Consider the following 25,258-nt stretch of genomic DNA (forward strand, 5'->3'; position numbering starts at 1 on the left):
TTGTAACTAGTGGTAGGCATACTATATGCACAAAGTAGTGACCCCCGCAACCTTCAAATCTTGAATCTGCCTCTGCTCACAAACACATTAATTTTTTCAAGAAAATGATACAGTTGTCGTTTCGAAAAATACAAGCTTTTTCAATCCTATTTTGAGTCGCTACTCCCTCCGGTTCACAATAAGTGACCAATTTGCCTTTTTATTTTAGTCCAAAATAAGTGTCCATTTATATAATCAAGAAAAAATTCAATTATTTTTTCAAAATTACCCTTATGTACGTATCCCTAAAAAGTCTTTTACTCCTCACATTAACTATGGTGCAATATTTAATTAAGGGTAGTTTAGTCACACTAACTATTTTTGTTTAGAATTTTATATTTTCTTAATGGGTGTGCCCAAGGCAAATTGATCACTTATTGTGGACCGGATGAAGTAATATTCTAACCTATCACTTCCCTAGAAATATATTAATTCCAATGCGGTATAGAAATTAGTTCTTTTGACAGTGAATAGTTTCTCTAATTATTATTGCCTTCTAGAAAAAGAGACCACTTTTTTATATTTTGTCTTAATTATTGCTGAACTGGAAACTAAAAAATTAAAGAAGCTGAGCTTTCCTTAGATGGGTATTATCCATAGATTGTTACGTCTAATTATTTGACTTCTTAAGTAACAAAGAGCCATTTCATAAAAAGATGAAGTCATAGACTAAAAACTCCAATTATATCACACGAAATAAAGAGTTGAAAAGGAAAGGCTATATTTTCCTATTATTACCATTCAACTCATCTGTCCTACTATGAAATTTTTCTTATCCAAAGTTAGTTCTTTTACATTTTCGATTTGCCATATTCTCTATATCTTTTATGCGCTAGGATAAGGGGACCATACTACTGCTTACCTATATCTGCCCCCTACTTTAATATTTGATCTTTAATTACTTTGTTTAGCTAATTTGAAAATGATTTTTTTTCTTAACAAACATAGACGAAGTATGAACAAAATATAATTGGGATGATAAGATGTTTGGACTAGTATAACATGATGTAACTTAACTAATAATCCACTAAGATTCATTTTTAATTGAAAAAGCGTCCAAACTCAAAACTATAGTCCAAAGAGGCTCAATATTTGTCTATATATTGACTGTGTCTAATTATTTTTACACAATCAGATTACGGAAAGATCAATTAGAACTATCTTCACATAGTATCAAGCCTTGTCAGTTAAACAGGTTAAATTACATTAAACGTGTAAACATGCAATGCTTTACGTTGAGAGTAGCTTATAATTAAACTATATTCAACATCACAACTAATTAGCATGATGCATGGATAATTGTACGTATATAAAAACTGGACCTATGTTGAATAGTGTTCATTAGGTGAGACCTTGTATAACAGAAAATTTGAGAAACTTAATCAATAATGTCCAATCATATGATTAACTTGGAGTCACTTTTATTAAGAAGAGTTTATCCCTAATATGAGATTTTTCAGTGCGAATTCAAATTTGATAAATTTTGAACGCGAATATCGGATACCGAATTGAAAGCCAAAGAAAAATCCTACGAATAACCGCCATCTAAATTGTTCAGCGCAATTCTCAGACCATCTGGAAAAGGAAAAAGGTATGCTTTTTAACAAACATGGATTAGTTTTAAAAGTCTAGAAGGTGTTATAGAAAGTAGAAACATCCACATGTCTGAAATGTTATGAACATAGATTTGATAATCATGATTTCCATCCCTTAAGCAATCATTTTACTTGCATTTAGATTTGCGTGTTTATGTTCGAATCATCTAGGTTAATCTTAAGTACAAATTAAGTGATCATCAAGATATTAAGGCAAAAGTTATAATCCTTTCATTAAACACTCACAATATTACACAAGGAAAATGATGTATTTTATCAATAAGGGTTGTGATAGGAATTGCGGCTGAAGCATAAGGCAAGTAATGCAAGGGCTTTGGCCCAAAAATTTTAGGGATCCTATTTCACTAGTAATAGATTTATGAATTAATTTTTAAAATAAATAATATTTTGAAGTAAAAAAAGTACAGTTATTTTAATAAAACTAAGAAAAAGAAAACTTCAGAATATATTTAAACAATTCAAAATGTATAAAAATATTTTTGGTTTTCTATATAGAAATTAAAAAAATTGATATAACTAGGTGATGAGAATTTGAAAAAGTATTGCTTTAACCGCGAAAGATCCTTAAAGTATGTCACTTTGATATTGATGGTTTAGACTTATTCTTCGAATTAAATGTGTTAAGAAAAATAAAACAAGTAAGATATAATACTCTAGTCGATATACTCAATCAGATAAAAGACTTACTTCCTTTTTTAAAAATTTAAATGGATTGGCTATATATATAGGGTCTTGCTAACACAATAAGTAGAAAAGGAAATAATTAGGCTTTGAACTTACCTTCTCTGGAGGGAAGGGGTGATCGGAATAAGTGATATGCGAAAAGCGATATGCTTTACACGTCCGCTTCACGTCACGCCCATGCGTCTCCTGACTGTAATGGTTGGGCTTGGCTCTGCTCGTCGGTTGTGCTGCGTGAGCCTCCAAATGCCTCCAAGCAGGCGAAGGTTTTCGGGGTAATCGCCGCGCGTCCTTCCCATGCTCCGTGACAACGGCGGTACCCCGAAACAAAGGGGCCAGTCTTCGTCTTGCCGGGGTATCCCGATCCGATTGTACCCGTTTTCTAATTTTCAAATTTGCCCTTTAAGTTACCTTTGTGTTTTTTATTAATTGAAGGTTATAATAATAATTTGAGCCAAATAGTTTTCATTGTCGTTCTCCTCGACGAATCTTTCTCTCTTTCAATGGCAGAACGTTTCGGCACTAACATTCTAATCTGCAATTTGTTTTTCTTTTCAAATAGTTTTAACACTACCTTCACTATTTTCTTCCTATAAGCATTTTTTTTCCTGATCATATCAGATCAGTAAGATTTAAAATTTCGTTTGTCAAAAGAAATTGCATCACACCTCCTTTCTTTGCTGTAATCCTCTTAGATAGTTTGGTTATCGAGTTGAGTAACATCCATTTACGAAATGCATTTTAGATTTGGTATTCCCCATTTTCTTTTCATGGGGTTTTATGAAAGTTTTGGCTTAATCAAGTACTTATTTAAATCCCAACCTCCGGAAATATTCACAATAAACTCAAAGAAGAGTGATAACCCAAAATTATCACAAAAAGAAAACAGAAGCTAGCGACACCTTTGCAACAAAAATAATAAAAATTAAAAAAAAAGGATCGGGGAAGTTAGCAAAAATTTAAAGAGAGAGAGGGAGAATTTAAGAGAAACGGGGAGTACAAATTGTTCTTTTATGTTTTTTTGGTAAAATGCCGAAAATGCCCCCTACTAAATGTGCTATTGAGCCACTGTTAAGGGTATTTAAAAGGAAATAAAGTCGGGGACAATGCTAACATACTACTTTCGTACGGTAAATTTGCAAAAACTCATATATATATATATATATATATATATATGTAGTGTAAATGGTCATTTTATAAAAAAATATTAATAACTTAGCATTTAAAAAAAATTAAAAAAATTATATTTCAAAAAAAATATGCATCTTTTTTGAATTTGTTTTTAAAATATCTTATTACACCTTTATTCGTCACATATTAAGTGATATGTAAAAGGACATACGAAAAACAAAGGATTCATGAACAACTTTGACGCCACGAGTACCTAACAGGTGAGAAAAAAATGAACAACTTTGATTCACGAACAGTCCCTTTGGCCCTACATGTACCCTTTCATCACTGTCCTACTACTTTTTTTTCTTTAAATTTTTATTAGCTAAATAGCACTATTCTGCTAAAATACGCTTTCCCACGATATCTTTGAATTCTTTATAAACTGCAAACAAAACCAAAGTAAGATTCATTCAGCTCTCTACTTAAGTCTTGGAACAGTTTCTAACCTTTTTCCCTCTGAACAAAAATGGGAATAATTCCATGTCCTTTGCCCTGCCAATCCAAGAAAAAATCAACAGATTCTGATCAATCTCATCCTACATATCTTCACTCAGATTCTTCTTCTTCATCATCATTAAAATCATCTAATTCTTCCCTTTACTCACAGCCAAGTTTACCATCAGTTCCTTCTTTAACTCCACCTTCCACTCATACAGAACTTTCCTCAAACACCTACTGTGCATCCACTTTTAAAGGTAATTCTTCTTATATCTTCTGCATATCACTCTCCGGAAAACACCTTTGCACCGGCAACTCCGACGGCGAAATCCTCTTGTGGAACAGAGACCCTTTAAATCATTCAAAAGAAAACATAGTAGTCGCACAGAGTAGCAGCTCTGTTAAATCCATAGTCATTTTTGGGGATAAACTCTTTAGTGCTCACCAAGATCACAAAATTCGCGTTTGGAAAATTGACAAAGACGCACCAAATCAGAATTACAAGTGCATGGCCACTTTACCGACACTTAATGATCGGTGTATGAGATTATTCAGCGCAAAAAACTACGTTGAAGTCCGCAGAAACAAGAAGTGTACGTGGGTACACCATGTTGATACAGTCTCCGCTTTAGCCTTGTCAATAGATAGCTCACTGCTGTACTCTGCATCTTGGGACAGAACTTTCAAAGTTTGGAGAACTTCGGATTTCAAATGCCTTGAATCAGTCTTGAACGCTCACGATGACGCGATAAACGCTATAGCTCTATCAAAGAATGGGTATGTTTAGATATTATAAATGAACGTCTTTTTTGGTAGGACCCCTACTAATTAAAGGGGAAACACTCTCTAAAAAAAATCATTTGTAGGAGTAGAGGGATTCTATCCAAAAATCATTTGGCGGAGTAAAAATGGGTCTAATTAAGTAAAGAATGAATGATCAAAATCATCCTTAGGGTCAAAATGGATCAAATAACTGAGTCATAAATCATTCTGTCCAAGACGACGCAAACTCTCATCTCTTTCATTTTGATTAATGAATACACTATTTTGACATATTTTGGTCCATAAGTTTGACAGGGTCATTTCGAGTTCAACCAGTTTAGTTAAGTCAACAAACGGATCACGCAATCAATTTATGCTTGATTAGTGTTAGACATGTTACTAAAAAATTGGTTGATTTTGTCCTTCAGGTATGTATATACTGGTTCAGCAGACAAGAAGATCAAAATATGGAAGAAAGAGGAAGGGGAAAAGAAATTACACAGCCTTGTGGCAACACTAGAGAAGCACAAATCAGCAGTGAATGCTTTAGCTCTTAGTTCAGAGGGGTCAGTTTTATACTCAGGTGCTTGTGACAGATCCATAATTGTATGGGAAAAAGATAGTGGTGGTAGTGGAAAAATGGTAGTGGCTGGAGCTTTAAGAGGACATACTAAGGCAATTTTGTGTTTGGCTGTGGTGTCAAATTTGGTATGCAGTGGATCAGCAGATAAAACAGTGAGGATATGGAAGAGAGGAATTGGAAAAAGTTATTCATGTTTGTCAGTTTTTGAAGGACACACAGGTCCAGTCAAATGTTTGACTGCAGCTTTAGATAGTAGTAATAATAGTAGTAGTAGGAATAAAGATGATTTTGGTTCTGGAAATTCTTATGTTGTTTATAGTGGTAGCTTGGATTGTGATATTAAGGTTTGGAAATTTTGGGTTCCATCCTCCTAGAATTTCTCTCTTTGATATCTTTGTCCCTTGTTCAGAGCCTCACTCACACTGTTACACACTTTTCACTACAATATTTTTTGTACACAGAGAAATGAGAAATCTTCATATTAATTACCTTCTTTTTTCTTTTCTTTGTTTAATGGTGACTGAATGAATCAAATGGAGTATCATGAGCCTTTAGCCTCACATATCTTTGACCAATTTGCTTCTTAACCTATGATAGATATAAGCTCAAACTTGTATTCATAACTCTCAGTACTTCTGCAAAACATATTCAGCTTCACAGTATTTAGTTAAACTTCAAGTTATGTGTTATGGAATATGGAGTTGGTGAGTTGATGGTAATTACCAATTATATGTGTATCTTTGAGGTCTGTGAACTTCGCTCTAGCCTATTATAGGTAAAAATTTATTCTCACTTAGTATTTGCAGCAAACTAATAAAATACATATACTTATCACTTAATCATAAAAATACTTCAAAACACAGTGTGAGTAAATTTTACTCATTTTATGCAGGGAAGCTGGAACGATATCGTTTAAAAGAAAGGGGAATGAACTTCTTTTATGGTAAGCCCTACTAGGGAAATTAACTTAAAAGCTCACCGAAAACTTGGATACGATTTAGCGAAAATCTACTACTCCTATGTTCTATATAAATAAATAAAATAATCAATAAATACAAATATATACGTATACACATGTGTTTGAGTGCACGCATATCCTGTACATGTACGAATATATATGTAAATTTATTAAGCTACAAAAATAGAGATTCAAGTTATATAAACTGATAGTGTAATAATTTTTTTAAACATTCATTACTGTAATTTAATATGTTAACAATTAATTACTTATTTATTATGGTAAATCACTAACCAATGTTATTTAATAGAGTTACATACAATTATGTTTTTCAATGGTCTTAACAATTCAAAGTTCTATAACCTTTTACCTGTTGTCAAAAGAAAAAGAAAAAAGAATAACATTTTACCGGGACCAATCACAAATAAAAGAAAGAAGATTTATATTTGTTACTTGGACCATAGCGACCGGAAGTCTTGACATGCATTTTAAGCATTTAAATTTGACAATTGGTAGAAAGAGGAGATTATGAAAATTACACCTCACCAAAAGAAGTGATTTTTTAATATCATTTCCTTCTCAGGTGATTCAAACACAAAATTGTTTATACCACTTGCCTCCTTCAGATTAAAATATTGAGTCATGATTAAATATCCCCGTAAGTTTAATGCGTTTATTACAGGCTAAAGAGATCAGATCTCCTTAATTAATTAATCTCTATAATAGATTCGAAGCTAGGCTAAAAACAATTTCTCCTTACAATTTTACCTAGTAGCCCTTGCCCCTTGCTGTAGCATAAATATGAAAAGTTAAAAAGAAGTCTTCATGCTTAATTAAAACTGTTTAGTAGATAAAGAATGAGTTGATGAAACTTTAAGCAGGGGCGGATACACTTTTCGTCAATTTTTTTATTATATATATATATATATATATATATATATATATATATATATATATATATTGTGTATAAATATAAAAAATCATATCCTTTATTATTATATTAATTTATTCATTCGCTTATTTTTTTGGATATTGACACTGCTTATCCAAAATTATGCGTACGCTACTGACTTTGAGAGACAGAACAAAACCCATGATATATACTCAAGAAGAAATAAAATAAAAGCTTAATAAAAACATTTAGAAGAAATAAAAGCTTAATAAAAAAAATCTTCTAATTTTTATTTTTTTTACTTTATCTACAATTTACCAACCTTATATTTCGTGTGCACATATTAACCAGCATTGTAAGTTAGATAAAAAGTGCTCAACCAATCTAATTGTGCCGCCATTCAGATCAATATTTTAGTTTATATCTAGTGGAAAAAGAAGTTATCACCAAGATCTAAGAGCAACCATCATTGCATAAAGAATCTGCTATTAGTCATATTATTAAATATTACAAAATATTTAATAATAATAGGAAAAAACCAAAAAAGAAACGCATTGACGTACAAGAAATTTTAAAAAAGAAAAGGATTTTAAAAAAAAAATATGTTTGACCGTGAAATTTTGTAAGTTTTTCAAAAAGATCTCTTTTTCAAAATTTTTAGAAAACTTTTTTCCCCACTCACAAGACTGCAACATTTTTTTCAAGTAAAATGCATGTCCAAACATAATTTCGAATTCCAAATATTATTTTTTTAATTTAACTCCAAATACTATTTTTTTTTTTAAATTATAATTTTTCAAACGCCTACTAAGTTTTCCATCCTCGTAGCCATATTACTAAGATATTGACGAGAAGCTACATTGCTCAGTTTAGATATAATTAGTTTTATCTAATTATACTGGATTTGAATATGAGATCTTGTGGTTGTCCTTCAACTTTATTGACCAATAGCCACATCTTGATTATGTGCAATGACGGATGAAGTAAACATGCAAAGGGTTCAAGTGAACCTAGAATTTTAATAAATTCTTTTAAATGCAGTGACTATGGTGATAAAAAAATAAAAATTAAACCCATCAAATTTAAACTTCAATCCGCCTTTAATTGTGTACCTGTTATTGCGCATTTCGAAACAGTAAGATATGAATAATCTAGGAAAATATATTTATTTATTTCTTAGTATTACATCATGAAACTTTGACACAATGTTTTACATCATGAAACGTCAATTAAAAACTCGAGAAAGATTGTCAGTGGAGCACCTGCATGTTTCGCGTATAGGAAGAAATAAAAATTGAAAAGAAAAAACTTTGCTAGACTTGGTAAAAGATTTCTGGAGTGCCAAAAGGCACTAAGATTGGTTGTTTCATCAGCTATTTAAATTCATTAAAATTTGTCCAAATTGGTCAATAATGCTTCCTTTTTTTAAATTAAAAAGTATTAGATTCATAGCTCAATAATTGAGATAATGCGTCTGCAGAACTATTTATGGACGTACTCAGAGGAAATACTTTCCTATTTCGCTCTCCACGAAAAAAAAAAAGATTATCTCATATACTAATTGGAAAGGTCAATGATTAAGTGAATTATTCTATATCATGGATCAGTAGATATATTAGATTCCACTTTTAATATGAGTTGCCCAAAGCCTTTCTTGTATATGAATTCTTAAAAATAATTATATTTTTCAGTGATTAGCATCTCGAAATCCTTTTACAGTTATAAAGATAGCGTTCATTGTAACAACTATCAAACCTATAGAACAATCAGCTTGTAATATTGGCTATCTTACACGTAGGCGGAACCAGAATATTTATACATATTTAATAAATTTGTTAACATAAATATTATTGTTTGAACAAAAGCTACTGGGTTTGGCCGAACCCGAGCTTCTAGTGATCTTCTATTTCTAACTCTTTGATGATCGAGCCTGTATGCGTAATATGATAGAGAAAGTTTTGGGCTTCGATTCTGGGCTGTAGTACGTTTTCTGGTTATGAACTGTATCCTCCAACGTATTGGCATAGAAGTGTGTCGGCCCATTTTCACTTGGGAAAGCAGTTGTTGGTCTCAGATTGTATCGTTCTATTTTTGCTTCACGGTAATGGCCTTCGCAGTGTTATTTTCGCCGGTCGTCTCTTTTTGGATAGTTGTTTAGTAAATAATACTGTGCTGAACCTTTACCAAGTCCGAACGATTGTCGACCACCAGATCCGCTGGTCTGCAATATTTTTATGGATCTTTTAGATCACGATCTAAAGATCTCTTTTGATCGAACTGAAAATCCAATGAAAAAGTTGGAGCACGGTCTTGCAAACATTAGACGATAGTCTATTATTTTATCTGTAAAGTTATAAGAACAAACATTTGATCCGAATCTAACGTTATCTGGAAGGATAAATTCCCAAGAGCTATATTTGCATATTTTGAATAATTCAGACATTTGCGTAAACCAGCCGTTATTGTTGAATAGATAATAGGAAAATAAAGAATGTTTATGTTCAACGTGACAACAGAATGTACCGCGAAATTATGTAATCTAAACTTGTGACGTTATGGTTCTTAAGAATGATTCGAGCATATTTTTCATCTTTTCTCGTCCAAATCACCTTCAATATTTTCCCCTAAATTTTGTATATTGACTCATCTATATGGTTTCAATGAATTTCAACTATACCCATTAAAAAATCCTGTTTTTGCTTAGATTTTGAGAATCTTATATAATTTTTTTAATATTTCATTTCCTCGTTTGCTACCTCATCCATAAATTTCCTTTCCGTCTTGCATCTAATATTGCTGATCACGCTTAAAATTATGGAAGGAGATCTTAGCGTGTAGTTCTTGAAGAGAAAGAACCGTATTTGTTTGGGTTTTAATATTTATATGTGCTTGGCTAATTTTGATAAGTTTATGATTAGTGACTAGAGGTTGGTAAGTTAGGATTTATTTGGGACATTTACGTAAGATTTCATTTTTTTTTATATATATTTCGCATTCTATATCGTATAAACTAAAATATACATTCCTACTTAACTTATTTCTTATTTTTGAGGAAGACAAAAGCAGAAACCAAATATTATACCAGTAATGCTACATTTAATTTGGATTAGATCTCCTTAATTAATTACTGCACCAATCAAACAAGCCCTAATATCTTTTGTTCAAGGCATATAATATAAATTTAGAGCCTCTTTGGCCAAGCTTCTAAGTGACCAAAAGTACTTTTTTGCTAAAAAAAGTACTTATTTAAAAATCTACGTTGTTTGGCCAAAACAAAAAAGTGCTTTTAAGCATCAGGAGAAGCAGTTTTTCTGTTTTTGGGAAGAAACTACAAATTCTAGCTTCTTCCAAAAAACAGATGCAGAAGCAGAAAATTAATTTTTTGAAGACAAAAATATCCTTACTATAAAACTTCAATTATTCCTTAATAATTTAACCTTTACTTTTTTTCTCTTTCTACCATCTGTTTCTTTTTTTTTTTTTTAATTTTATTTTTATATTTACCGTATTTTTATTCTTCTCTTATTCCTATTTGGAATAATCTCTCCACTAAAAATAGATATCTTCTTTTCTCATCAGCCTTTTCTTCTTTTTTTCGTCTCTTAATACTCTTTAAAATAACAAGGTTAATCACCAGATCCAAGCACTTTCTTCGTAAGGTATGATATATTTCCTCTTATAGTATACCGATATTACATGATCTACGCTTTGTAGTTTTATTTATATTTCTTAACGTGTATGCATATAATATAGTTGACATAATGCGATATTACCTAGTTTGTTTTTCTCAAGAATTGATAGTGTCTTTTATACAATGTAACTTGTAAGAACATATGTTCCTACTAATATTATTGCTTTTATATACTTATATTTTATATTGATTAAAATCTTAATATATCTTACTTTATGTTTTATACTTTAATATAATTACATAAAAATAAAGAATTAATTAAATTCTTTCATAATCAATATTTAAGATTTCTCTTTTTTAAATAATGCTAATGTGAACTAATCTTTATTGTCTTTTATCGTAATTTAAAGATTGGCCCAATATAATTCTCTTATAAAATATCGCAAAAAGTATTTCTCAAACGAATTGTCCAAACACAAACTGCTAATATCTAAAAAATACTTTTTAAAAAAAATACTTTTAAACAAAAATACTTTTCAAAATAAGTAGTTTTTGGCAGCTTGGCCAAACGGAGTCTTATATACTGATTAGATGGTGGTTCATTAATCATTGAATTTCTAACATTAATCCAAACCCATTTTCACAAAATTCAAATAGTTAATTAGCATCGCACATTAATAACATTGTGAAGTCCACCAAATCTACTCATACGTCATAGTTAGACTATGCATTTTATATGTGAACAACTGTATACATACATAACTACAAATTCAAAGAATTTTCTTTTTTCACGTATAGCAATCAATGCTGGGGAACTGAATTGATGATGCTGCCCTCCTCATTCCTGTTGCATAGTCACCACTAGAAAAGACGACATAGCCAACAACTTGAAGAATTGAAGCATTGAATTGAAGATTAGAATGAAAGAATTAAAGTGGGGGCATGCACAAAAACAAATTAAAGCACAAGAATGGTGGCAGGTGGCCCTTCTGCTTCCCTAATTTGCTAAAGGAGACTTTATTCACTCCTAAATTATGACTTTTCTTTGTCCCTTTGTATGCAACAAGTAATCATTACAAAGCTGAACGCCCAAAAACTTAAATTCGACTTAACTTTTCCCTCACGTTTTTATGGTACCGTAATACTTCCTCTGGTATTAAGGAAATACAAATTCCTAAAAAAAAATGTATTTATTAAATTAATCTTAATTAATTGTTATCTTGACACATTGGAATATGTAAATAAGAGCAAATTTTAAAAAAATAAAATTAATTTCTTCTTGATTATGTAAATGGACATTTATTTTAAATTAAAATAAAAAGGTAAAATGATCACTTATTGTGGACCGGTGGGAGTAACACAATATGAAAAATTCCAAGTCGTGGAAACAGCCTCTTGCAGAAATGCAGAGTAAGGTTGCGCGTACGATAGACCCAGCTTGTGGTTCGACCCTTTCTCAGAACCCGCTCATATCGGGAGCTTAGTGCACCGAACTGCCCTTTTTTATGCTCAAAAACCATGCATGTAAAATACTTAGAGTGGGTGCATTGCCGGCGTATTTTCTTTATTACATTATTAAGTTAAGTTAATATACAATGTAACAACATATAATTATTCATATCAATTAGCTTGATATGATAATGTAAATGACTGATAATGTCACACCCCAAACCTAGGGAGGCGTGGCTGGCACCCGGTGCCACACCGGCCCGAGCGAACCACTCTATAATTCATGATCATTCGACCAAACCTAGAGCATACATAGGTCAAGTTGGGTGAACTCATTCCTTTTGTAACTCTCACAGGCCAACATGGCCACAACTCATAATGTATATCTATAAGTGGGCAACAATATACCACTCAACCATTTTTCTTAAAACATGAATACATATGGGCCGTCAAGGCCTCTGACATATTGTATAAACTGAACCTCTGTCTACAAAGCCTCTACAAGTATTAGACATCAAACAGGACAGGGTACTGGCCTACCCATAAGTCTTTAGCAAAACTGTGACATAATGACTCATAAACTCGAATACACTCCGAATGAGGTGGAGTCTTACCGATCCTTCGCTGAATGCCAATCTCGTCTACTATGAGGGCTCGTCAAACTGATTATCTATACCTGCAGGCGTGAATGCAGCGTCCCCAACAAAAAGACGTCAATATGAATAATGTACTGAGTATGTAAGGCAAAACTGAAACATAACAATAAGTCAACATTAATTAAAGACATATAAGAATCAACCTGAATCTCTGAAGTGCCGCCGTATATGCATACTTATTATACTTACATATATAATGCTTCTCTTTGAGACTATTTCTATTATCCATATCGTATGATGCATGACTGCATAACTGATAAGTGATAACTGCCCGACTGGCCGTAGCTCGGTGATAAATGCATAACTGCCCAACCGGTGATAACTGCCCAACCAGCCGTAGCTCTGTGGTAGATGTATAACTGCCCAACCAGTCGTAACTCGGTAGTAAATGAATATACATGTCTGCCCAACCGGTGGTAAATAATGATACATAACCGCCTAACCGGTGGTAACTGCCCTACCGTTCGTAGCACAGTGGTAAATGAATATGCGTGAAGATGCATGTATTACCATATTATAAACATTAACATCTCTATCATATGCCTCAATAGGGACTAGATACATACTTATACATGCTTGAATATCACTTTACCGGAATGAATAACATAGACATCCTTAATTGCTAAGCGTAGAACCACTTATGAAATAGCATTACGTTTACGTATCGTTACTTGGATCATGCCAAAAGAAAAGAAGGGATAGCCTTAACATACCTCAATTCACTCTTTTGATGACTACGATTAGTAAATCCTTTTCATAAACATCTAACCCCGAATGCTTGGGATTAGGCTCGATTGATTGAATTACTGATAGCTGTATCCTCAAAGTAATGCCTAAATATTTCGTCCACCCGATATTCTAAACAAAAACTGTTTGGAAAATGCAAATCTTACACGCATATCTGCCACCCATACCCTGGTCCACATAACGTACTTCTGAATGGATTACAAGAGATTTATTTCACCAGGCTGTGCACAAATGTATACGGTGCCTTCTAGGCTACTAAACTTTTAGACTCTGAAAGATAGACTAGTTAAGATCTTAAAACAGTGATATAGCCAGATTTGAATTTATCCAATTTCTTAGAAATATTTTGAATGGTGAGGATGCAAAAGCTAAAGTTGGAGATGGTAACTTAAGTCGGCACAATTATAAGTTCATAACTAAAGTGATTTTTACATCTAACTTCTCCCAGACATCAAAGTTCCTTTTTGATCATGCCACCTATTTAATAAATGCACGAGTCACAAATTTTGCTAAGGAAAAATCTGCCACGTGATGTTCTTATCCAAAATATTTTAGATAATTACCAATTACCCGTATAATTAAGAATTATCTCAAATTACTTAAAATAGTACTCATTTTTAACACACTTTATATATCTTACTATAAGATACTTTACTATCGTGGTCATGTGGTACCATATAAAATTAATACATACACTATTATTTCATTAAAATATCTTCGTAAAATTAAATATATTTTCTCAACTTCTAATTTTCCTAATCTCATATAAAGAGTATAAATTTTCGTCGCTTAAATTCTTAAAATGGTAAAAAGATAACCTTCTTTTCTAGTGAGAAAATAATTTATATATTTACAATAAAGAAAATCTCATAAAACTTTCTAATATTATGTGTATAGTTTAAAGCATATTCAGAAATAATAATATTAATACCTATATATAAAATCATATTTTTCAAACTTTATACAAAAATATTTTACTCAAAATACCACATCAAATGTATATAACGGTATCAATGTTATTAAACTTACGGGGTCTTATAATAATATAGTCACAACTCCTTTATAATCTCATGAATGGTCTTAATCCCTTCAAGCTCATATGGATTACTACGACTTATCCTAATATTAAAGTACGGGATGTAACATCCTCCCCCCTTTAGAACATTCGTCCTCGAATGTTAACTCTTAGAGATTTACAAAATTTTCACTAGGGTCTCCTCTGTAAACTAAACTAAACCCCAAACTATATTTGAAGTCTCGACTATTCACAACCTTTTGTAGTTGAGTATCTCGTACCTTCTTTACCTTTACTTTACCTTACTTACTTTTCAATCTCGCATCGTATCTTCTGTTTCTTTCATAACCTCCCTTCCACATATGTGAAAATTACGCCTTAAAGATCTATTGTGATACCTGCACCTCTGGTGCATACAAAATCTGGTGAAAGCTTTATACTGACTTTTTACGACTCAGCTTTATGGCACGATTTGGAAATAAAAGAAGGGTAGCATTTTCTAAATGCCATATAGCCTCTCAATTATAAATGTGGTGCGCAACACATCCATAAGTGAGACTCTACTAGGCACGTCTTTGTAGACTACCTAGGACACGATTTGCTCTAATACCACTTTGTCACACCTCAAACCTAGGGAGGCGTGGCTGGCACCCGGTGCCACACTGGCCCGAGCGAACCACTCTGTAACTCATGATCATTCAACCAAAACTAGAGCATACATAGGTCGAGTTGGCTGAACTCATTCCTTTTGTAACTATTACGGCCCAACATGGCCACAACTCATAATGTATATCTATAAGTGGGCAACACTGTATCACTGAACCATTTTTCTTAAAACATGACTACATATGGGCCGTCAAGGCCTCTGACATATTGTACAAAATGAACCTCTGTCTACAAAGCCTCTAAAAGTATTAGACATCAAACAGGAAAGGGTACCAGCCTACCTATAAGTCTTTAGTAAAATTCTGACACGATGACTCATAAACTCGGATGCACTAAGAATGAGGTGGAGTCTTACCGATCCTTCGCTGAATGCCAATCTCGTCTACTATGAGGGCTCGTCAAACTGATTATCTATACCTGCAGGCGTGAATGCAGCGTCCCCAACAAAAAGACGTCAATATGAATAATGTACTGAGTATGTAAGGCAAAACTGAAACATAACAATAAGTCAACATTAATTAAAGACATATAAGAATCAACCTGAATCTCTGAAGTGCCGCCGTATATGCATACTTATTATACTTACATATATAATGCTTCTCTTTGAGACTATTTCTATTATCCATATCGTATGATGCATGACTGCATAACTGATAAGTGATAACTGCCCGACTGGCCGTAGCTCGGTGATAAATGCATAACTGCCCAACCGGTGATAACTGCCCAACCGGCCGTAGCTCTGTGGTAGATGTATAACTGCCCAACCAGTCGTAACTCGGTAGTAAATGAATATACATGTCTGCCCAACCGGTGGTAAATAATGATACATAACCGCCTAACCGGTGGTAACTGCCCTACCGTTCGTAGCACAGTGGTAAATGAATATGCGTGAAGATGCATGTATTACCATATTATAAACATTAACATCTCTATAATATGCCTCAATAGGGACTAGATACATACTTATACATGCTTGAATATCACTTTACCGGAATGAATAACATAGACATCCTTAACTGCTAAGCGTAGAACCACTTATGAAATAGCATTACGTTTACGTATCGTTACTTGGATCATGCCAAAAGAAAAGAAGGGATAGCCTTAACATACCTCAATTCACTCTTTTGATGACTACGATTAGTAAATCCTTTTCATAAACATCTAACCCCGAATGCTTGGGATTAGGCTCGATTGATTGAATTACTGATAGCTGTATCCTCAAAGTAATGCCTAAATATTTCGTCCACCCGATATTCTAAACAAAAACTGTTTGGAAAATGCAAATCTTACACGCATATCTGCCACCCATACCCTGGTCCACATAACGTACTTCTGAATGGATTACAAGAGATTTATTTCACCAGGCTGTGCACAAATGTATACGGTGCCTTCTAGGCTACTAAACTTTTAGACTCTGAAAGATAGACTAGTTAAGATCTTAAAACAGTGATGTAGCCAGATTTGAATTTATCCAATTTCTTAGAAATATTTTGAATGGTGAGGATGCAAAAGCTAAAGTTGGAGATGGTAACTTAAGTCGGCACAATTATAAGTTCATAACTAAAGTGATTTTTACATCTAACTTCTCCCAGACATCAAAGTTCCTTTTTGATCATGCCACCTATTTAATAAATGCACGAGTCACAAATTTTGCTAAGGAAAAATCTGCCACGTGATGTTCTTATCTAAAATATTTTAGATAATTACCAATTACCCGTATAATTAAGAATTATCTCAAATTACTTAAAATAGTATTCATTTTTAACACACTTTATATATCTTACTATAAGATACTTTACTATCGTGGTCATGTGGTACCATATAAAATTAATACATACACTATTATTTCATTAAAACATCTTCGTAAAATTACATATATTTTCTCAACTTCTAATTTTCCTAATCTCATATAAAGAGTATAAATTTTCGTCGCTTAAATTCTTAAAATGGTAAAAAGATAACCTTCTTTTCTAGTGAGAAAATAATTTATATATTTACAATAAAGAAAATCTCATAAAACTTTCTAATATTATGTGTATAGTTTAAAGCATATTCAGAAATAATAATATTAATACCTATATATAAAAACATATTTTTCAAACTTTATACAAAAATATTTTACTCAAAATACCACATCAAATGTATATAACGGTATCAATATTATTAAACTTACGGGGTCTTATAATAATATAGTCACAACTCCTTTATAATCTCATGAATGGTCTTAATCCCTTCAAGCTTATATGGATTACTACGACTTATCCTAATATTAAAGTACGGGATGTAACATCCTCCCCCCTTTAGAACATTCGTCCTCGAATGTTAACTCTTAGAGATTTACAAAATTTTCACTAGGGTCTCCTCTGTAAACTAACTAAACCCCAAACTATATTTGAAGTCTCGACTATTCACAACCTTTTGTAGTTGAGTATCTCGTACCTTCTTTACCTTTACTTTACCTTACTTACTTTTCAATCTCGCATCGTATCTTCTGTTTCTTTCATAACCTCCCTTCCACATATGTGAAAATTACGCCTTAAAGATCTATTGTGATACCTGCACCTCTGGTGCATACAAAATCTGGTGAAAGCTTTATACTGACTTTTTACGACTCAGCTTTATGGCACGATTTGGAAATAAAAGAAGGGTAGCATTTTCTAAATGCCATATAGCCTCTCAATTATAAATGTGGTGCGCAACACATCCATAAGTGAGACTCTACTAGGCACGTCTTTGTAGACTACCTAGGACACGATTTGCTCTAATACCACTTTGTCACACCTCAAACCTAGGGAGGCGTGGCTGGCACCCGGTGCCACACTGGCCCGAGCGAACCACTCTGTAACTCATGATCATTCAACCAAAACTAGAGCATACATAGGTCGAGTTGGCTGAACTCATTCCTTTTGTAACTATTACGGCCCAACATTGCCACAACTCATAATGTATATCTATAAGTGGGCAACACTGTATCACTGAACCATTTTTCTTAAAACATGACTACATATGGGCCGTCAAGGCCTCTGACATATTGTACAAAATGAACCTCTGTCTACAAAGCCTCTAAAAGTATTAGACATCAAACAGGAAAGGGTACCGGCCTACCTATAAGTCTTTAGTAAAATTCTGACACGATGACTCATAAACTCGGATGCACTAAGAATGAGGTGGAGTCTTACCGATCCTTCGCTGAATGCCAATCTCGTCTACTATGAGGACTCGTCAAACTGATTATCTATACCTGCAAGAATGAATGCAACGTCCCCAACAAAAAGACGTCAGTACGAATAATGTACTGAGTATGTAAGGCAAAACTGAAACATAACAATAAGTCATCATTAATTAAAGACATATAAGAATCAACCTGAATCTCTGAAGTGTCGCCGTATATGCATACTTATTATACTTACATATATAATGCTTCTCTTTGAGACTATTTCTATTATCCATATCGTATGATGCATGACTATCCAATTGATCAGTGGTAACTGCCCGACTGGACGTAGCTTGGTGGTAAATGCATAACTGCCCAACCGATAGTAAATAATAATACATAACTGCCCAACCGGTGGTAACTGTTCGACCGACCGTAGCTCGGTGGTAGATGTATAACTACCCAACCGGACATAGCTCGGTGGTAAATGAATATACATATCTGCCCAACCGGTGGTAAATTATGATACATGACTTCCCAACCGGTGGTAACTGCCCGACCGTCCGTGGCACGGTGGTAAATGAATATGCATGAATATGCATGTATTACCATATTATAAACATTAACATCTCTATGATATGCCTCAATAGGGACTAGATACATACTTAGACATGCTTGAATATCACTTTACCAGAATAAATAACATAGACATCCTTAACTGCTAAGAGTAGAACCACTTATGGAATAGCATTACGTTTACATATCGTTACTTTGATCATGCCAAAAGAAAAGAAGGGATAGCCTTAACATATCTCAATTCACTCTTTTTATGACTACCACTAGTAAATCCTTTTCATAAACATCTAACCTTGAATGCTTGGGATTAGGCTCGATTGATTGAATTACTGAGAGTTGTATCCTCAAAGTAATGCCTAAATATTTCGTCCACCCCATATTTTAAACAAAAACTGTTTGGAAAATGCAAATCTTACACGCACACCTACCACCCATACCCTGGTCCACATAACATACTTCTGAATGGATTACGAGAGATTTATTTCACCAGGCTGTGCATAAATGTATACGGTGCCTTCTAGGCTACTAAACTTTTAGACTCTGAAAGATAGACTAGTTAAGATCTTAAAACAGTGATGTAGCCAAATTTGAATTTATCCAATTTCTTAGAAATATTTTGAATGGTGAGGATGCAAAAGCTAAAGTTGGAGATGGTAACTTAAGTCGGCACAATTATAAGTTTATAATTAAAGTGATTTTTACATCTAACTTCTCCCAGACATCAAAGTTCCTTTTTGATCGTGCCACCTATTTAATAAATGCACGAGTCACAAATTTTGCTAAGGAAAAATCTGCCACGTGATGTTCTTATCCAAAATATTTTAGATAATTATCAATTACCCGCATAATTAAGAATTATCTCAAATTACTTAAAATACTATTCTTTTTAAATATATTTTATATATCTTACTATAAGATACTTTACTATCATGGTCATGGGGTACTATATAAAATTAATACATACACTATTATTTCATTAAAATATCTATGTAAAATTACATATATTTTCTCAACTTCTAATTTTTCTAATTTCATATAAAGAGTACAAATTTTTGTACGCTTAAATTCTTAAAATGGTAAAAAGATAACCTTCTTTTCTAGTGAGAAAATAATTTATATATTTACAATAAAGACAATATCATAAACTTTCTAATATTATGTGTATAGTTTAAAGCATATTCGGAATTAATAATATTAATAACTATATATAAAATCATAATTTTCAAACTTTATACAAAAATATTTCACTCAAAATACCATATCAAATGTATGTAACGGTATCAATGTTGTTAAACTTACGGGGTCTTATAATAATATAGTCACAACTCCTTTATAATCTCATGAATGGTCTTAATCCTTTCAAGCTTATATGGATTACTACGACTTATCCTAATATTAAAGTACGGGATGTAACATCCTTCCCCCTTTAGAATATTCGTTCTCGAATGTTAACTCTTAGAGATTTACAAAATTTTTACTAGGGTCTCCTCTGTAAACTAATCTAAACCCCAAACTATATTTGAAGTCTTGACTATTCACAACCTTTTGTAATTGAGTATCTCGTACCTTCTTCACCTTTACTTTACCTTACTTACTTTTTAATCTCGCATCGTATCTTCTGTTTCTTTCATAACCTCCCTTCTACATAGGTGAAAATTACGCCTTAAAGCTCTATTGTGATACCTGCACCTCTGGTGCATACAAAATCTGGTGAAAGCTTTATACTGACTTCTTACGACTCAGCTCTATGGCACGATTTGGAAACAAAAGAAGGGTAACATTTTCTAAATGCCCTATAGCCTCTCAATTATAAATGTGGTGCGCAACACATCCATAAGTGAGACTCTACTAGGCATGGCTTTATAGACTACCTAGGACACGATCTGCTCTGATACCACTTTATCACGCCTCAAACCTAGGGAGGCGTGGCTGGCACCCGGTGCCGCAATGGCCCGAGCGAACCACTCTGTAACTCATAATCATTCGACCAAAATTAGAGCATACATAGGTCGAGTTGGATGAAGTCATTCCTGTAGTAACTATCATGGGCCAAAATGGCCACAACTCATAATGTATATCTATAAGTGGGCAACACGGTATCACTAAATCATTTTTCTATAAACATGACTACGTATGGGCCTTCAAGGCCTCTGACATATTGTACAAAATTAACCTCTGTCTACAAAGTCTCTAAAAGTATTAAACATCAAATAAGACAGGGTACCGGCCTACCCATAAGTCTTTAGCAAAACTCTAACACGATGACTCATAAACTTGGATGCACTCTGAATGAGGTGGAGTCTTACCGATCTTTCGCTGAATGCCAATCTCGTCTACTATGAGGGATCGTCAAACTGATTATCTATACCTGCAGGCATGAATGCAACGTCCCCAACAAAAGGACGTTAGTACGAATAATGTATTGAGTATGTAAGGCGAAATTGAAACATAATAATAAGCCATCGTTAATTAAAGACATATAAGAATCAACCTGAATCTCTGAAGTGCCACCGTATATGCATACTTATTATACTTACATTTATAATGCTTCTCTTTGAGACTATTTCTATTATCCATATCGTATGATGCATGATTGTCCAACTGATCAGTGGTAACTGCCCGACTGGCCATATCTCGATGGTAAATGCATAACTGCCCAACCGGTGGTAAATAATAATACATAACTGCCCAACCGGTGGTAACTGGATGACCTGCCGTAGCTCGGTGGTAGATGTATAACTGCCCAACCGGCCGTAACTCGGTGGTAAATGAATTTACATGTCTGCCCAACCGGTGATAAATAATGATACATAACTGTCCAACCGATGGTAACTGCCCGACAGTCCGTAGCACAGTGGTAAATAAATATGCATGAAGATGCATGTATTACCATATTATAAACATTAACATCTCTATCATATGCCTCAATAGGGACTAGATACATACTTAGACATGCTTGAATATCACTTTACCGGAATGAATAACATAGACATCCTTAACTGCTAAGAGTAGAACCACTTATGGAATAGCATTACGTTTACGTATCGTTACTTGGATCATGCCAAAAGAAAAGAAGGGATGGCCTTAACATACCTCAATTCACTCTTTTGATGACTACGACTAGTAAATCCTTTTCATAAACATCGAACCTCGAATGTTTGGGATTAGGCTCGATTGATTGAATTACTGATAGCTGTATCCTCAAAGTAATGCCTAAATATTTCGTCCACCCCATATTCTAAACAAAAACTGTTTGGAAAATACAAACCTTACACGCACACCTACTACCCATACCTTGGTCCACATAACATACTTCTGAATGGATTACGAGAGATTTATTTCACTAGGCTGTGCACAAATGTATATGGTGCCTTCTAGGCTACTAAACTTTTAGAGGCTGAAAGATAGACTAGTTAAGCTCTTAAAACAGTGATGTAGCCAGATTTGAATTTATACAATTCCTTAGAAATACTTTTAACGGTGAGGATGCAAAAGCTAAAGTTGGAGATGGTAACTTAAGTCGGCACAATTATAAGTACATAACTAAAGTAATTTTTACATCAAACTTCTCCCAGACATCAAAGTCCCTTTTTGATCATGCCACCTATTTAATAAATGCACGAGTCACAAATTTTGCGAAGAAAAAATCTGCCACGTGATGTTCTTATCCAAAATATTTTAGATAATTATCAATTACCCGCATAATTAAGAATTATCTCAAATTACTTAAAATACTACTCTTTTTTAACATATTTTATATATCTTACTATAAGATACTTTACTATCATGGTCATGTGATACCATATAAAATTAATACATACATTATTATTTCATTAAAATATCTATGTAAAATTACATATATTTTCTCAATTTCTAATTTTCCTAATCTCATATAAAGTGTACAAAGTTTCGTACGCTTAAATTCTTAAAATGGTAAAATGATAACCTTCTTTTCTAGTGAGAAAATAATTTATATATTTACAATAAAGAAAATATCATAAACTTTCTAATATTATGTGTATAGTTTAAAGCATATTCAGAAATAATAATATTAATAACTATATATAAAATCATATTTTTCAAACTTTATACAAAAATATTTCACTCAAAATACCATATCAAATGTATATAACGGTATCAATGTTGTTAAACTTACGGGGTCTTATAATAACATAGTCACAACTCCTTTATAATCTCATGAATGGTCTTAATCCCTTCAAGCTCATATGGATTACTACGACTTATCCTAATATTAAAGTACGTGATGTAACAAATAATAAATTGTTATAATCGATTAAATTATGTTAACAAAAAAGTTAAATGATAACGTATATAACTTAAATTTATTTACTTAATTATTTGGTTTCGTAAATCCTTTTTATGTGTGGTGCAAAAATGAACCTATTATGACGATGTTCTCGTATATGCTCGACAAAAAGGTGCATATTTCATTCTTATAACCTTTGTGGCAAAGTTTGGTTTTTAGGCCAAAAGTATTTTGTTTGTTTGCTAAAAGTATTTTTTTTTAAAGTTAAGATATTAGATCAAGCTTTTAGAAGGAAAAAATTACTTTTGAGTAGAAGCATCAAAAAAGTGAATCTAAGTTGTAGATTTCACAATAACTTAGATGCGATCAACGGGTGTAGTGGAGAAAAAGAGCACGACTATTATTTCTAGAGAGAGAAATTTTGAAATATTGTATCGAGGTAAAACTCTGTACAGTACAACTCATGTGTATATACATGTACACTAACTACTTCAACTAACTACCTAATGCCAGCTCATTTACAACTCAATTAACCAACTGACTAAGTAACCAACAGATAATTAACTCAGCCACTAACTACAATTATTATTTACTTTTTCAAGTAACTCAATTCTCAACAAACCCCTCAAGCTGGTAGGTGCAAAAACATTGGACCCTCCCAGCTTGGAAACTAAGTACTCATGTCGTAATCTCAACAGTGTCTTGGTCAAAATAGATGTTTGTTGTTCATGGTGTTCTCTTCACATATCTAACAATTCTTAAAGCTACCTCCCAGCGAGATCTTTTTGGCTGCTGCATGAACTGACTAAGGGTTTGTACTATATAAGTAATTTCCAACCTAGTCATGGTCAAGTATAAAATCTTTCTAATCAGTTTCTGATACTGCCCTTTATCCTCCAATAGTTCGTCATCTATTGTTCCAGCTTATCTAGCTCCTTCGTTGTAAATTTCTGATTGAACCCCAAAGGTGTCAAGGCTGGTTTGGAGGCACAGAGTCCCAAGTCTGCAATCAACTTCAAACATATTTTATCTAGTTCATCGATATTCTCTTGTGTGACTAACTCAATTCCTAGAAAATATTTCAGCTCACCAAAGTCCTTCATCTTGAAAGTTTATTGTAGATCTTTCTTAGTAGAGTCTAGAAATTTAATATTATTTTATATTATCAGTATATCATCAATATATACCAAAACCACCATAATGCACTTTCCTTATTTTTTGATGGACAATGAATAATCTAAGTAACTTTGAGTAAAGCCTAGAATGATAAGTGCATTTGTTACCTTCACATTTCACTACTTGCTTGCTTGCTTTAATCCATACAAGGATTTGACAAACCTACAAACCATATTCTTCTTTCCTTGGCTTGCAAAGCCTTGTGGAGCTGCATGTATACTTTATCATGTAAGTCACCTTGAAGGAATACATTTTATACATCCATTTAGTGAAAATATAATCCTTCAGTAGCTGCTATAGATATTACTGCTCTGACAATGAAAACTTTAACTACAGGTAAAAATATCTCATTTTAATCTAAACCCTCTTGTTGTCTATACCCTTTAGCCTCTAGCCTCGCCTTATATCTCTCAATGTCACTATTTACTTTGTATTTGACCTTATGCATACCTTGCCGAGGGCAACTAGACTAATTCTCAGGTCTTGTTATCTTCAAGAGTCTTGAGCTCAGACTGCATATCTTCAATCCAATGTGAATCTTTAGAAGCTTCATAAAATGATCTAGGTTCAACCACAAAAAAATAAAATCTACTAAGGACTGTCGGTAGGAAGGCTTAAATATGCCATAAGCAACAGATGCATGGATGGAATTATGTTTGTTTAACTTCTAGAGCCTATGCCTACAATGAAATTTGTCATCCAAGTAGGTTATTTTTTGTCTCTCTCGGAGGGTTCAGAAATTGGAACCATATCACTAAGGATAGAAATATCTAGTTTAT

At 33.1% G+C, this 25,258-nt stretch overlaps 1 protein-coding gene and 1 long non-coding RNA gene across 3 annotated transcripts; one reads left to right on the forward strand and one right to left on the reverse strand.

Annotated features, from left to right (window-relative positions):
- Nucleotides 1–3,897: 3,897 nt before the first annotated feature.
- LOC104117162 (protein JINGUBANG-like) lies at nt 3,898–5,780 on the forward strand. Its single transcript, XM_009628169.4, has 2 exons — nt 3,898–4,724; nt 5,138–5,780. Exons 1-2 carry the CDS (start codon nt 3,976–3,978, stop codon nt 5,664–5,666), a joined length of 1,278 nt encoding a protein of 425 aa, XP_009626464.1. The 5' UTR covers nt 3,898–3,975; the 3' UTR covers nt 5,667–5,780.
- Nucleotides 5,781–12,615: 6,835 nt separating this feature from the next.
- Nucleotides 12,616–22,480, reverse strand: LOC138900631 (uncharacterized). Of its 2 annotated transcripts, XR_011411745.1 has the most exons (5): nt 22,130–22,480; nt 21,343–21,404; nt 18,486–18,547; nt 15,662–15,723; nt 12,616–12,898 (listed from the first exon to the last, which is right to left on the reverse strand). It is a non-coding gene; the product is annotated as an uncharacterized lncRNA (long non-coding RNA). The 2 variants fall into 2 exon arrangements; XR_011411744.1 differs by having other exon boundaries at nt 21,343–22,480.
- Between the last annotated feature and the right edge of the window lie 2,778 nt (nt 22,481–25,258).

This window comes from Nicotiana tomentosiformis, chromosome 10, assembly GCF_000390325.3.
Source record: "Nicotiana tomentosiformis chromosome 10, ASM39032v3, whole genome shotgun sequence".
In the NCBI taxonomy this organism is placed as follows: Eukaryota; Viridiplantae; Streptophyta; class Magnoliopsida; order Solanales; family Solanaceae; genus Nicotiana; species Nicotiana tomentosiformis.

Coding starts and splice junctions, on each gene's coding strand:
- LOC104117162 (XM_009628169.4), top strand. CDS start 3,976: ATGGGAATAATTCCATGTCCTTTGCCCTGCCAATCCAAGAAAAAATCA. Junction 4,725..5,137: donor ATAGCTCTATCAAAGAATGG/GTATGTTTAGAT, acceptor TTTGTCCTTCAG/GTATGTATATACTGGTTCAG.